This window comes from Oncorhynchus gorbuscha, linkage group LG20, assembly GCF_021184085.1.
Source record: "Oncorhynchus gorbuscha isolate QuinsamMale2020 ecotype Even-year linkage group LG20, OgorEven_v1.0, whole genome shotgun sequence".
NCBI lineage: Eukaryota > Metazoa > Chordata > Actinopteri > Salmoniformes > Salmonidae > Oncorhynchus > Oncorhynchus gorbuscha.
Window position 1 is genome coordinate 10,200,600 of NC_060192.1, and position 15,492 is coordinate 10,216,091.

Consider the following 15,492-nt stretch of genomic DNA (forward strand, 5'->3'; position numbering starts at 1 on the left):
TGGATGACGGTTATTTTTCCATTCCTTAAAAGTCAATAGTCTGATCTCTGCTCAGGCAGTAGCAGACAAACAGCCAGACAATGTTCCCTCTGCTCCCTATACCGTAGGCCTACTGTCTTTAGTCATCCTATTGAGCTAGGCTAGCCTGCCTAGGTATGCTAGGCTAGCCTGCCTAAGTATGCTAGGCTAGCCTTCCTAAGTATGCTAGGCTAGCCTGCCTAGGTATGCTAGGCTAGCCTGCCTAAGTATGCTAGGCTAGCCTGCCTAAGTATGCTAGGCTAGCCTGCCTAAGTATGCTAGGCTATCCTTCCTAAGTATGCTAGGCTAGCCTACCTAAGTATGCTAGGCTAGCCTGCCTAAGTATGCTAGGCTAGCCTGCCTAAGTATGCTGCATAGCTGTCTGCCCGAAATCATTTGACTAGTCCCGTCACTCTCTCTCTTCATGGTGCTGTGTACTTTCCTCTCTCATGCGGTCTGTGTGTATCCAAGGTAACACAGCAGGCATAAAAGTGTATCCTAGTGATGGGTTGTTTGGTTGCAAATGGCTCTTTTTGAACGGCTGTTTTTGGTGAACGTCGGGAACCGAATCCCTTCGGTGAAAGAGCCTTTCATTTGGCTCCCTGATTTCCATACGTGCTACTGCTTTTTGAGCGCAAAACAATGTTTTTCTTCAAAGAAGTTACAAAATATCTCCCCAAAGAGGGTGAATCCTCACTGCAGAAACAATAAATAGTGGGAGGAGCGCATCAATCTGGTCCATGCCGATTTTGCCAGTGCCTTAAAACAGGCCATCTAATCATTTTGCCAGGTAAAAAGAAATTAACTCGCATTTCATGATCTGACATAATGGTAACCTACCTTTTGGGCTTTACATTGGAGATTTGCCTTTTTTTTTAAATTGTTCTAGATTGTTTTGTTTTTTTAAACGAAGAGCCATTTGGGAGCCAAATGAGCCGTCTCTTTTATGTGAACGGTGCCAAATGAGCCGGCTCACTGAAAAGACTCGGAATGTACATCACTAGTGTAAAAAAAAACAGGCGCAATCGATTATGGTCGTTGTAGTTAACTACCATGTTTCTGCGCTGAACTAGGCTGAATATTTGCTTCATTAAAACAATAACTCCCTTCAGACCAGTGTCCCACTCTCTCGTGAATGATTAAATTTCTCTCCAGAGAAACCGCGCGTTGGGCTCAGAAAAAACATAACTAAATGGAATCTAGGACTGACCTGAGCAGGGTAAACAACTAGGTTGGCACCAGGAAACAGCAAATGGAGGGGATAGAGATGGAGATAAAGAGAGAGAGAGAGAGAGAGGGGAGAGAATAAGAGATAAATAAAAAATACTAAATCATAGAGCGACTGACAAAGAGAGAGAGCAACTCCGGAAAGGAGAGACATGAGGGAGTGATGGAGAGGGGCATAGGGAATGAGTGAGCATGGAGAAATAGTGAAGGAGAGAGGTAAAGGGAGGGAAAGAGAGCGAGAGGGAAGGTGAGTTAGAGCTAGAGAGAGAGAGAGAGAGAGAGCTGAAGGAGAGGGAGATAAAGAGAATGGATCGCTGAAGGCCTTTCCTTCAGGCTGTTTTGTGGCAGATAGAGTAACAGTAGCTGTGACGTTGGCGACACAATGGCCATCCATCACGGGGACATGGCATCTCACAGGGATATAATCAAATAAATAAATCATCCTGTAGTGCTCCGATTGGGCCGGTGAGGTCCCTTGTTCTGCAGGACAGGGCGAACGTGCAGTAGCTCCTGTCAGACCTGGGTTTAAATAATATTTGATATATATTTTCAAATTCTTTAGCTGGGCTTGATTGAGCTAGAGTAGTTGCAAAAGTGCCAGCCCCGGCCATCTGGCGCTCCAGGCAGGCTAAAGCAAACACCATTTTTGGGTGAAAGATTTTAATTAATTTCTGAACCCAGGTCTGACTCCCGTGTGTGACATCACAGGGAGTGGAACGACACCATCACAAAGTGATGGATAGAGCAGAAAGGCAATCTCACCTAGGTCCCCAGGCACCGACAGCTCTCTCTCTTTCACTGCTACACATAGCCCGGCTATACCTACATCTCGCCCCCTATCACTGCTTCACATAGCCCCCAGACACTTACATCTTTCTCTATCACGCTCCTTCTCCCTCCCCCTCTCTCGCACTCTCTTTTCTATTGTCTCTATATTTTCACTCTTAGAAAAAAAGGTGCTATCTACAACCTAAAAGGGTCCTTCGGCTGTTCCCATAAGAGAACCCCTTGAAGAACCCTATTTGGTTCCAGTTAGAACCACATAAGGTTCTACATGCAACCCAAAAGAGTTCAACCTGGAACCAAAAATGGGTTCTACCATAAATCAAAAAGGGTTATCCTATGGGGACAGACGAATTTCCATTTGGTGCCCTTTTTTTCTAAGTGTAAACATTACATCATTGCTCTTCCTCTTTATCACTGCTGTCCTTTCTCTTTCTTGCCTTCTGTTATTTCTCTTTGTCTCAGTAGACAATCCTCCTACTCTCTCCTATAGTCCTTCTTTCTGACCCCAGCTCACTATATAAAACCTAAAGATAATAAAAACCAGTCTTCTCTCTCTCTCTCTCTCTCTCTCTCTCTCTCTCTCTCTCTCTCTCTCTCTCTCTCTCTCTCTCTCTCTCTGAAATATCTCTGTTCCCTTCACACTAGGATCAGGCTGTTCCCTCTTTTGTGTGTCCACGTTCATTCACTGATTCGATAATCCTCAAATCATCATTCCATTCCACAATGACTGACTGATGGTGTTTGGGTTATTTCAATGTTATAGTCTAGTAGTGATTTCCATTAGATTTCCCCTAGTCTAGCTCTGGTTGGCTGGAGCCATATTCAGGCCAAGAGGGGATTAGATTAGACCCGATGTGCATATTTCTCCCAGAGGTCCAGACCAAAAGGTAATCTAAAGATAGGAACGATTAGAGGAAATTAATAAAGAAATAAAAGTCCAGATTATTACTATACTCTGGTACCCCCACTGAAGTGTTTATATAAGGGGCTGGTGGTAGTGGTGCTTGTTTGCCCATGTGATGTCGCGTTTGTCTCGCTGCTGCAGATGCTGAGGTGTCATAGTCACAGCCATACACGTGAGGGCATGGACAAATAATACACACACACACACACACGCAGGGAACACACAGGAATGTGCACGTTGTACGCAAACCTCTCTACTTGATATATAAATGTTTTATTTTATATAACCAATGTGCTAAAACACACAAATGATCCAGTTTTCACATCAAAAACATTCAAAGTGTGACTATGAAAAAAAGGAACAGAGTTGTCACAGAAATTGTGAGAGATGAAGATGGTTATGTGAGGGTGAAAGGAAAAGTAAAAGAAGGAGCAGAAATCTATATTTTAAAAAATCTATGTATATATATCCTATAATTGCATTTCACAACCACTTTATTGCCAGAGAGAGAATGGGAAAAGGAGGGAGAGAGGGATAAAGGTATAGAGGGCAAGAGAAGCATAGAGACAGCGAGAGAGAGAGAGAGAGAGAGTATAGTTGGGGACGGGACCAGATAGCAGAAATTAAGATATAGTGAGAAAATGAGACCTTTTAAATATATAGATTTGTTTTTGCCCATTAACATACAGAGCAAGTTCAGTGATATTTTTTTTGAATGAGTTTATTTATATCGAATTCACCTTTGCCTCGTCAAAACAAAGTGTTTATGTCAATTTAACAAAATACTGCCTTTCAAATGAAGGAACAATAATGTCAGTGTGTGTTTGAGCTGTTTGCTCGTTAGCTGACATTAAGATCTAACCACAGAATCGAGGTTGTTCCCCATCTGTTTCAAAATAACAGCCCATTAGTCCAACTACCTGGCTGTCATCGGGGAGGGAGGCACAGCCGAGCGTTCAGAGCTAGATATGTCAACTTCACATTAGCACCTCAATCAAGCCTAATTAACGACATGCTCAGCTCACACAGCTTAGAACAAATGGAAGCAGGAGCAACAACACAATCCTACACAACTTGAATAACAATGAAATCTCTCTCTCTCTCCATCCCTCAGACACAAACACAGACACAAACATAAGCACAGAATACCAAAGACCATTACAGGACCTTTATCCTCTCAAGATGGCAGACAGATGGAGGATCCAACATAGACACACACAGCAATAAAATACACACATTCCATTCTCCTTTTGTGATTGAAGGCTACAGGTGCATGTTTTGTCAATTATGTTATAATGTGCAAGTACAACATGCTTTCTTTCATTACAGCACGCTAGACAATATAAATAATACAGATGTGCCCTTGAATGCTGAGTCTCTGAGAAGTATATGTTGTATCTATGAGAGGTATTTCTATGTCCGTTATTCCTTCACAGCATGTGGGAAGTTGACGGGCATCAGCGATCCTGTCACCATCAAGACGTCTGGATCCAGGTTCGGATCCTGGATGACTGACCCTGCAGCACCGGAGGGAGATACACGGGTAAGACACAGACAATCAATCAAATGTATTTAGAAAGCCGGTAGGGTAGGAAAGACATATCAATTCATGATATCTACCAGTAAATGCTAACTAAGGCAACAACTGGATATGCAACCAGGTATTGAAAAAGTTTAGTCCGCATCAGGGGCGTAGACATGGATGGGCCTGGGTGGATCGAGGCCCACCAACTGGGGAGCCAGGCCTTTACAGCCCCACCCAATCAGATTGATGTGGTTTAAACATTGTTGTGGACTTAGACCATCAATCTTTTTTTTTTTATCTGAAAAATCTTTAGAAAGACAAACAAGAAAACCATAGGAAAACATAGGATCTTTCACCCAGGGTGCCTTTCCATTGCTGGGCAGGCCGTTTGGGAATTTTCTGGCAAAATTTGAGTATTCCCAATTCTCCAGGTACCACTACACCACTGCATAGGGCCGATGGAAAGACAGCAGTCACACACAGCATGATGTTAAAGGATAAGCAGTCCATAAACCTCAACATAATAAGCCAGTAGGTCCCAATCATAAGAACACAAAAACACAACCATTAACTATTTCCCAATCTAAATGTACAACTATTACTTTCCATTGCAAAAAACACATTTCACTTTCATCACACAAAGTAACCAGTGAACTACAGTTTAAAGTGGACAGCCTCCTGAGTAGCGCAGCCGTATAAGGCACGGGTCCGATCCCAGGTTGTGACGCAGCCGGCCGCGACCGGGAGACCCATGAAGCAGCACAGGCTCCTGTGGCGGGCCTGGCGCCTGCACACTGATACATATGGTCGCCAATTGGATGGTGTTTCCTCTGACACGTTGGTGTGTCTGGCTTCCGGGTTAAGCGAGCAGAGAGTCAAGAAACAGTGTGGCTTGGCAGGGTCGTGTTTCTGAGGACGCTTGTCTCTCAACCTTTGCCAATCCCACTAACAGTGTTTTAACAACTATGCAGATATGAAACAAACAGACAATCATTATATCAGTCAAAAATATCAAATGACCAGTTTATGCTACAAAAACAAACTTTATAAGAAGCTTTAAAAATAGGTTATATTTGACTCAATGTTCCATGACGTACACTAAGGCATTGTTGGCAGAATAGATGGATGCAGTTCAATGCATGATAAATATAATTCACCAATAAATGTCTTGGTAATCCCAAAAATGTTGCTATCAGGTTGTAAATCACAGCTGGTTTGGTACATGCTGCTTCCATTCGGGATGCACTGTTTCAGTTTCAATGACTCAATATTCTGGACAAAAATGGACAAATGTAACTAACGCTAAAACAATCAATGATCACAGGTCAGTCAAAACGTGGCTAATAGACTAGCATATAAACTCAGCAAAAAAAGTAACCCTGTCATTCAAAGATAATTAATAAAAATCCAAATAACTTCACAGATCTTCATTGTAAAGGGTTTAAACACTGTTTCCCATGCTTGTTCAATGAACCATAAACAATGAATGAACATGCACCTGTGGAACGGTTGTTAAAGACATTAACAGCTTACAGACGGTAGGCAATTAAGGTCACAGTTATGAAAACTTAGGACACTAAAGAGGCCTTTCTACTGACTCTGAAAAACACCAAAAGAAAGATGCCCAGGGTCCTTGCTCATCTGCATGAACGTGCCTTAGGCATGCTGCAAGGAGGCATGAGGACTGCAGATGTGGCCAGGGCAATAAATTGCAATGTCCGTACTGTGAGATGCCAAAGACAGAGCTACAGGGAGACAGGACGGACTACTGATCGTGTGGCAGACCACGTGTAACAACACCAACACAGGATCGGTACATCCGAACATCACACCTGTGGGACAGGTACAGGATGGCAACAACAACTGCCCGAGTTACACCAGGAACGCACAATCCCTCCATCAGTGCTCAGACTGTCCGCAATAGGCTGAGAGAAAATGGACTGAGGGCTTGTAGGCATGTTGTAAGGCAGGTCCTCACCAGACATCACCGGCAACAACGTCGCCTATGGGCACAAAGCCACCGTCGCTGGACCAGCCAGGACTGGCAAAAAGTGCTCTTCACTGACAAGTCGCGGTTTTGTCTCACAGGGGTGATGGTTGGATTAGCGTTTATCGTCGAAGGAATGAGCGCTACACCGAGGCCTGTACTCTGGAGCGGGATCGATTTGGAGGTGGAGGGTCCGTCATGGTCTGGGGCGGTGTCACAGCATCATCGGACTGAGCTTGTTGCCATTGCATGCAATCTCAACTCTGTGTGTTACAGGGTAGACATCCTCCTCCCTCGTGTGGTACCCTTCCTGCAGACTCATCCTGACATGACCCTCCAGCATGACAATGCCACCAGCCAAGCCATACTGCTCGTTCCGTGTGTGATTTCCTGCAAGACAGGAATGTCAGTGTTCTACCATGGCCAGCAAAGAGCCCAGATCTAAATCCCATTGAGCACGTCTTGTACCTGTTGGAATGGAGGGTGATGGCTAGGGCTATTCCCCCCAGAAATGTCCGGGAACTTGCAGGGCCTTGGTGGAAGAGTAGCAAGAACTGATTTTGACCCTGTCCCCTTTGTTCAGGGACGCATTTTTCCATTTCAAGTGTTAGTCACTGGTCTGTGGAACTTCTTCAGTTTATGTCTCAGTTGTTGAATCTTGTTATGTTCATGCAAATATTTACACATGTTGAGTTTGCTGAAAATAAACACAGTTGCCAGTGTTTTTTGCTAAGTTTATGTTTATGTAGCAAACTAAAAACTCGTTTGGCTCCATCCATCTTCCCATCAATTTTAACCATCTTCCCTGTCCCTGCTGAAGAAAAGCAGGCCCAAACCATGATGCTGCCACCACCATGTTTGACAGTGGGGATGATGTGTTCAGGGTGATGAGCTGTGTTGCTTTTATGCCAAACATAACGTTTTGCATTGTTGCCAAAAAGTTCAATTTTGGTTTCATCTGACAAGAGCACCTTCTTCCACATGTTTGGTGTGTCTCCCAGATGGCTTGTGGCAAACTTTAAACGACACTTTTTATGGATATCTTTAAGAAATGGCTTTCTTCTTACCACTCTTCCATAAAGGCCAGATTTGTGCAATATACGACTGACTGTTGTCCTATGGACAGAGTCTCCCACCTCAGCTGTAGATCTCTGCAGTTCATCCAGAGTGATCATGGGCCTCTTGGCTGCATCTCTGATCAGTCTTCTCCTTGTATGAGCTGAAAGTTTAGAGGGTCGGCCAGGTCTTGGTAGATTTGCAGTGGTCTGATAATCCTTCCATTTCAATATTATCGCTTGCACAGTGCTCCTTTGGATGTTTAAAGCTTGGGAAATCTTTTTGTATCCAAATCCGGCTTTAAACTTCTTCACAACAGTATCTCGGACCTGCCTGGTGTGTTCCTTGTTCTTCATGATGCTCTCTGCGCTTTTAACGGACCTCTGAGACTATCACAGTGCAGGTGCATTTATACGGAGACATGATTACACACATGTGGATTGTATTTATCATCATTAGTCATTTAGGTCAACATTGGATCATTCTGAGATCCTCAGTGAACTTCTGGAGAAAGTTTGCTGCGCTGAAAGTAAAGGGGCTGAATAATTTTGCATGCCCAATTTTTCAGTTTTTGGTTTGTTAAAAATGTTTGAAATATCCAATAAATGTCGTTCCACTTTATGATTGTGTCCCACTTGTTGTTGATTCTTCACAAAAAAATACAGTTTTATATCTTTATGTGTGAAGCCTGAAATGTGGCAAAAGGTCGCAAAGTTCAAGGGGGCCGAATACTTTCGCAAGGCACTGTATTTAGTTTATTTACTGCAGTGTCTATTGTCCAAATGCAAGGCCGCTTTCCCACTCTATATTACTATAGAATTTTCACAAATGCCTTAGTATACATCATTCCTCAACATTCTATGAATTTATGAAAACGTGAAAATGGTCAGAAAATGTTTTTAAAGTGTCATATTCTGCCAGGGTGTGTATATGAACAGTTTTCATGTTATGAATAAGATTTCATGTTGCTAAACTGCTTTCAGTTTCACTTAAAATGCAACAATGTTTCACACAAATTATTTTCAAAGAGATGTCTAACCACAGCAAACACGCTGCAATAAAAACACAGTTCCACTCACCAGATGATTTGAAACTTAACTTCTTGTTGAAAGTTATTCTTGAAAAGGGATTAGCAACGACATCCTCATTCAAAAAACCTGCTGCATCCTCCTGCAAACTAGCCGACAACAAAAGCTAGCTAGCTTGACCATGGGAAAACTACTGCTCGCTATTACGCAGTGACCTGTTGACCTTCAAAAAGGCAGAAGTTTCCTTAAGTTTTTTGGTCCCACGCATTAAGTCAAAATGTGATTGTTTTATTCCACTTTCACTCCAAAATGTTGCGCTAATACACTTGAATGGCTCATGGCTTATTATTATAATCATTAATTTATAAATCCTTAGCCCTTCTCTGAATGTGCAGAAGGCCCATTGTTCCCCACTGTGTTTGGGTTAGTAATAATTTGTAGAGTGGCTCTATTTTCCCCCAGCATGCATTTATTCACTATTCTGAATGTCTAAAGAATCCATATGTTGTTCTGAAATATGAACACAGAAATACTGGACGTTTTGAACTCTTATTATGTGTTGATTTGACAAAATTGCAATCATGGTCTTGAATTGGATTCACATTTTCCTGGTCTCAGTCTTGCCTCTGTCTCACTTTAGGTGGTCTCGACACAATACTGGCTGACACACACACACACACACACACACACACACACACACACACACACACACACACACACACACACACACACACACACACGCACAAACATATAGAATATATATACACACACACACACACACACACACACACACACACACACACACACACACACACACACACACACACACACACACACACACACACACACACACACACACACACACACACACACACACACACACACACACACACACAGACACAGACACACGCACAAACATATAGAATATATACACACACACAAACACACACACACTTCAGCCATCCATCAACATGGTAAGCCCAGCTCCATTAAGGTAATGATTTCATGACCTTGGTACTGTGTTTCACTCCTGTTGCTACTGGAAGATCAGACTAAGTGCTTTACAACATTGCATTACCCTCACTCAGATCATGCACACACACACACACACACACACACACACACACACACACACACACACACACACACACACACACACACACACACACACACACACACACACACACACACACACACACACACACACACACACACACACACACACATACGTTTGTTTTACTATCCTTGTGGGGACCAAATAATTGATTCCTATTCAAAACCCTATTTTCCCTAAACCTAATACGAAACAAAAACGGCTGCATGTGTGCGCCATCGTGCACCATCGTGAATACATTTATTTTGTCCCCCCACACCAAGCGCGATCACAACACGCATGTTAAAATATCAAAACAAACTCTGAAACAATTACATTCATTTTTGGGACAGGTCAAAAAGCATTAAACATTTATGGCAATTTAGCTAGTTAGCTTGCACTTGCTAGCTAATTTGTCTTATTTAGCTAGATTGCTGTTGCTAGCTAATTTGTCTTATTTAGCTTGCTAGCACTTGCTAGCTAATTTGTCTTATTTAGCTAGATTGCTGTTGCTAGCTAATTTTTCCTGGGATATAAACATTGAGTTGTTATTTTACCTGAAATGCACAAGGTACTCTACTCCGACAATTAATCCACACATAAAATGGTCAACTAAATTGTTTCTAGTCATCTTCCCTCCTTCTATGCTTTTGCTTCTCTGGACTTTATATGTTATATTCTTCAGGAATCATTGGGTACATATCATTAATTCTCAAGTGAAAAATGTAGGTAGCAACTGCAGATTGCCACTTTCAAGGGAAAGTAATTACTTTAATTACTTTTGGGTAATCCAAAAGTTATGTTACTGATTATAATTTTAAACCGGTAACTGTAACTAGTACATTTAGAAAGGGATCTACCCAACCCTGGTAACGACGGACCATGCACTATAAAACCGGATAAGTTTTGGCTTCTCAAACATCTTGTGGTGGAGGAATCCTAATTAGCTCGGTAATATAGATAATTAAGATGTCTTATCTGTATAATATGCCTATATAATTGAACTGTTGAACTCTTGTTATTAGAATGTATCACTTCGGACTCTGGTGTTGGCAGTTGTGCTATGCAGAATATCAGAAAGATAAGAGGACAGGAGGGAACATTGTCTTCATGTGTGAATGTCTTTACCTATTTTAAACCATGTGAAGGGATGGCTTGATGGGGAACCAATTACTTGTCTCCACAATGTCTGTGCTCCAGTCACTTCCTCCTTTTGCCTTGGGGGAGAGAAGGTCTGAGACAAGATGTGTGGGGTAGTGTCTGGAACCATTATACGTCATCTCTGATGTTGCACCTATCCTGGGATACTGTATGACCCAGAGGCTGACTCACCACAGGACTTTACAATTGATTTATTCCATAGAATGAGTTGGTGTTTATGTACTGTGAAGTACCAGAGACAAGATCTTAGGGGCCTAACTCGGTACAATTAAAACCGTCTTCATAACAAATGCTATCTGGCTGGGGGGTACTCCTTTCTCACCTTGCGACCCATTCCATACATCTGTTGTTTGTCATGTAGACTAAGAGGGTGTATCTGCTAGAAAACATATTTGGCATACTTTGTATGTCAGAGCTACTCGCCACAATACTCAAAGGTGTGGAGTCGACCAGCCTCTTTATTGTAGAAGCAATTACTCTATGCTCCTTTATTAATAAGGTTTGAATAAAGTAATATCCTGATTGGTGATTGACCTTGTCTCTACTCATTATTGATTAGAATATCCATGACAACCAAACAAAAATAAGTTAAGAAACTTAAATAGCTGAAGTGAGCTGCACTACCTTCATATGAGTAAAACAAATGTAGTTTTTTTGAGTAAGGTATACTTAAATGTTACGCCACCACTAAGCCACACCTCCAATAATTTCCCAGTGTACCTTGCCTTTTCGATTGAATTGTAGAGATACAACCCGTGAATGCATTTGTTAGTGACAGTAACAGTAAAATGTTCAGTCCTGTTGCCTTCACTAAGTGAGTTTCTAGACTAATGTTATCGTTATTATTGAATCATTACATGTTTATCATAAGGCTATATACAGTGGCCAGAAACTCATAGTCTATAGGCTGTATCAGGCCTGCAAGTAGGGTTGAGAAATTCCACAAACTTTCCAGTAATTTTACAATGTGCTGCTTGTGAGTGGCAAGGTGGTGTATGAGAGAGTGTATGAGACAGTAGGGAATGACAAAGAAGCTAAGTGGGACCGGAAAAGATGTGCTATGTATCGTTTACATCTGTGAGACCATGTGTAATGTGTTCTAATAGTACCAGGAAGACAGATTAGATGTGATTGATCACAACAGAGAGGCCCTCTCTTTCTTTCTTTCTTTCTTTCTTTCTTTCTTTCTTTCTTTCTTTCTTTCTTACTTTCTTTCTTTTTTTTCTTTCTTTCTTTCTTTCTTTCTTTCTTTCTTTCTTTCTTTCTTTCTTTCTTTCTTTCTTTCTCTTTTTTTCTCTTTCTTTCTTTCTTTCTTTCTTTTTTTCTCTCTCTCTCTCTCTCTCTCTCTCTCTCTCTCTCTCTCTCTCTCTCTCTCTCTCTCTCTCTCTCTCTCTCTCTCTCTCTCTCTCTCTCTCTCTCTCTCTCTCCTAAGAGCCATAGGGAGAATGCAGCTGAGATGAGCATTTTATCTGGAATGATCCGCATTATTCCCAAGAGGCTCATTCCCGATCCTGGTCTGCCGCTGCCTGCAGCAGCCTGTCATTCCTGACTGTTTGTATTCACAATCTCGTCTTGGTCTGCTCCATCAGGAGGCAGGAACACTGCTTCCCGCTCCGCTCTGGGCTGAGGCTCCGATTTAATGAAGCTTTCTGTGGTCCACACGTTTATATGGCTCCCATCTACATAATGGTGCACTGAGGAGTATGATATGAGGGTTTTAAAAGGACTGCAGGGTGTGTTTTATCTTGTTTGTATTATCAAGTTGCTTCTGACTCTGTGTTAATGGTTCCTCTGTTCTTCCTTCTCATCTGTTCTGTCTGTTAGGTGTGGTACATGGATGGTTACCACAACAACCGCTTTGTGCGGGAGTACAAGTCCATGGCGGACTTCATGACGACGGACAACTTCACGTCTCACCGCCTCCCCCACCCATGGTCCGGTACAGGTCAGGTGGTCTACAACGGCTCCATCTACTTCAACAAGTTCCAGAGCCACGTCATCATCAAGTTCGACTTCAAAACTTCCACCATCAGCAAGTCCCGGCAGCTGGACAACGCCGGCTACAACAACATGTATCACTACGCCTGGGGCGGCCACTCCGACATCGACCTCATGGTGGACGAGGGCGGGCTGTGGGCCGTCTACGCCACCAATCAGAACGCAGGGAACATCGTGATCAGCAAGCTGAATCCCAGCACACTGCAGATCATCAAGAGCTGGACCACCAACCACCCCAAGAGGAGCGCCGGCGAAGCCTTCATGATCTGCGGTACTCTCTATGTTACCAATGGTTACTCTGGAGGGACCAAGGTGTACTACGCCTACAGCACTAACTCCTCCACGTACGAGTACATAGACATCGCCTTCCAGAACAAGTACTCCCATATCTCCATGCTTGACTACAACCCTCGGGACCGTGCGCTCTACGCTTGGAACAACGGACACCAGGTTCTGTACAACGTCACACTGTTCCACGTCATCAGCTCACAGGAACTGTAACCACAGAGGCAGGAGTATATACAATATAATATATACACACAATAGAAAGAGAGAGATCATTCTATATATGAACATATATCTATGGGAGACTTTATGGAAAGAGTATCATATATAGTATATTGTAAAACTGTACTACGAGAGATTAGATTAAACGTGACTGGAACTGCAACGTAGATGAATGTGCACTATCTATTGGAATTAAAAAGATAACCGTTTGCTAAGAAGGAAAGAAACATGATACATCTAGAGATCAAAATTATATATTGGACTGAAAAGAACAGATGCCAAATAAACATCACGCCTTTTTGAATCATGAATAGTAACTATCGTAGAAGATTGTCTTGGTGGCTCTGTGTCTGTCTCCGGATGGACTGTACCTCCTTCCTCCTTCCTGGACTTATCTCAGGGTCAGGGAGGTCCGAGCAATGGACTATGGGATTGGTTATTAACTGTTTGCCAACCAGGACCCCCTGGCCCCTCAGACACAGAGGGAGAACCTCGACCCTCGAACAGATAAGGTGAAAACGGAGGAGGACCTGGTCAAACGGTTAGAACTAGGACATTATTTGGAGAACTGTGGGAAGATATTATGTCCAGAAGACCACTGAGCCTATGACCACAGTCTGTCACACACACTTTTATCCATTCAGTAGCAAATAAAGAAGTCTGTAAACAAGTAAACAGCAACAACGTCAACATCCATAAGAAGACCTGGGCCTGTATTCACCAAGAGTCTCAGAGTAGGAGTGCTGATCTAGGATCAGGTCCCCTCTCTTAGTCGCTCTGGATAAGAGCGTCTGCTAAATGACTTAAATGTAATGTAAATGTTATGCGCTATGTTTGAAGGGCAAATCTGATCCGAAATCAGCACTCACTTTTTGAATACAGTCCCTGAAAGCACTGACTGTTGGGGCGAACTGTTGTATTGTACAAGAAGAAGGCCGGGATTCAATCAGAGCCGCGTAGTAACGCACTTGACATTCAAAGGTAAATTGATTGAGCCGACATCTGCAGCGTTTCCATAGACGCAATCTCCGCGAACTTTGCCTCTAAAAGCCGAATTGTCGACTGCACTAAGACGCGCCTATCGGATTGAATCCCCCGGTTGAAGACTTTCCTGTGTTTGTGACTCCGTGTGAAACAGCCTTGATTTGCATGAGTGTTTTTTTTTACCATTCCCGTCTGCTACCTTCTGAACGTCGTTGTGCTGTATTATGCTGTACCTATTGCAGAAGGGGATGGGGTAAAGGGTTAGTGTAGGTACCTTTGGGACTTCAGGGGAGGGGAGTTACAAAGCTGTTTGCTTTTTCACTTGTTGTTTATAGAATGTTTTTTTTCTTCCAATCAGATCATTTTTTTTGGGGGGGGGGGGTAATGTTCTTGTATCACCCCCCTAACTGTTGGCACCGGCTTTGCTTCTCTGTTAGTTGGGACATGCGTGGGGGAACCCTAGCTCATATGCAGTTGATATATTTCAGAAGATAAGAAAAGAATAGAATGTATCACGTAATATATCCAGGAGACCTGGGCTCAGTCCTATGGCTTCAACCTAACCATCATCAGCCTACTGTTTGAAGTATCCCTCTTAGTCGAGGGTAATGATGTTAAATGTATATCTCCCCTCCCACCAACCAACAAAAGAATAATGCTGTTTAAATGTAAATCCCATCGCAGAGGACAATGGCTTTTCACTCTGTTTGCGCTTTTGCTGGACGTGTGTTGTACCTGAGATGAGATAGTTAATGGTTTGTGTCAATAAACAGAGAATCTTTGTTCCGAGCTGATGCCTCACACAGTCTGAATGACAAAATGATTGAACGCCATGGAGCCACAAAAGGGGGAATTGAAGAGCCACGCAGAACCACAGGTTGCAGACCCCAGGTTATGGCTGCTGTTTCTGTGCATGTGACTGACTGCAAGACCACCTCATGGGTCTTACTCTAAAGTCATGTTTTTTGAGTGTATTCTTCTTCAGATAAAAGTTCAAGAAAGATTATTCCCTAAATGGAGATAATTTACAGTATATAATTGTGTTTCAGAATCAGTGGTGGGGAGTAGTGAACCACATGTAGTTCAACTAGTAACTTAACTACATTCTGCAGTAGCTTGGTGGTAGCTGAACTACATTCAAATCTTGTTAGTGTTTTCAGTAGTTGATTACATTTCTGCAATGTTAGCGGTGTACTTAACTAATGGAACTGCAAAGTA

At 42.7% G+C, this 15,492-nt stretch overlaps 1 protein-coding gene across 3 annotated transcripts in view; it reads left to right on the forward strand.

Moving 5' to 3' along the window:
• Positions 1 to 15,075, forward strand: part of LOC124007225 (noelin-like) — a 61,431-nt gene extending 46,356 nt beyond the window's left edge. For all 3 annotated transcript variants that reach the window (XM_046317631.1, XM_046317629.1, XM_046317628.1), the window contains exons 5-6: positions 4,372 to 4,478; positions 12,610 to 15,075. In XM_046317631.1, coding sequence (XP_046173587.1) covers positions 4,372 to 4,478; positions 12,610 to 13,284 — 782 coding nt within the window. In that variant the 3' untranslated portion in view covers positions 13,285 to 15,075. The remainder of the gene's footprint in view (positions 1 to 4,371; positions 4,479 to 12,609) is intronic.
• Positions 15,076 to 15,492: the final 417 nt, after the last annotated feature.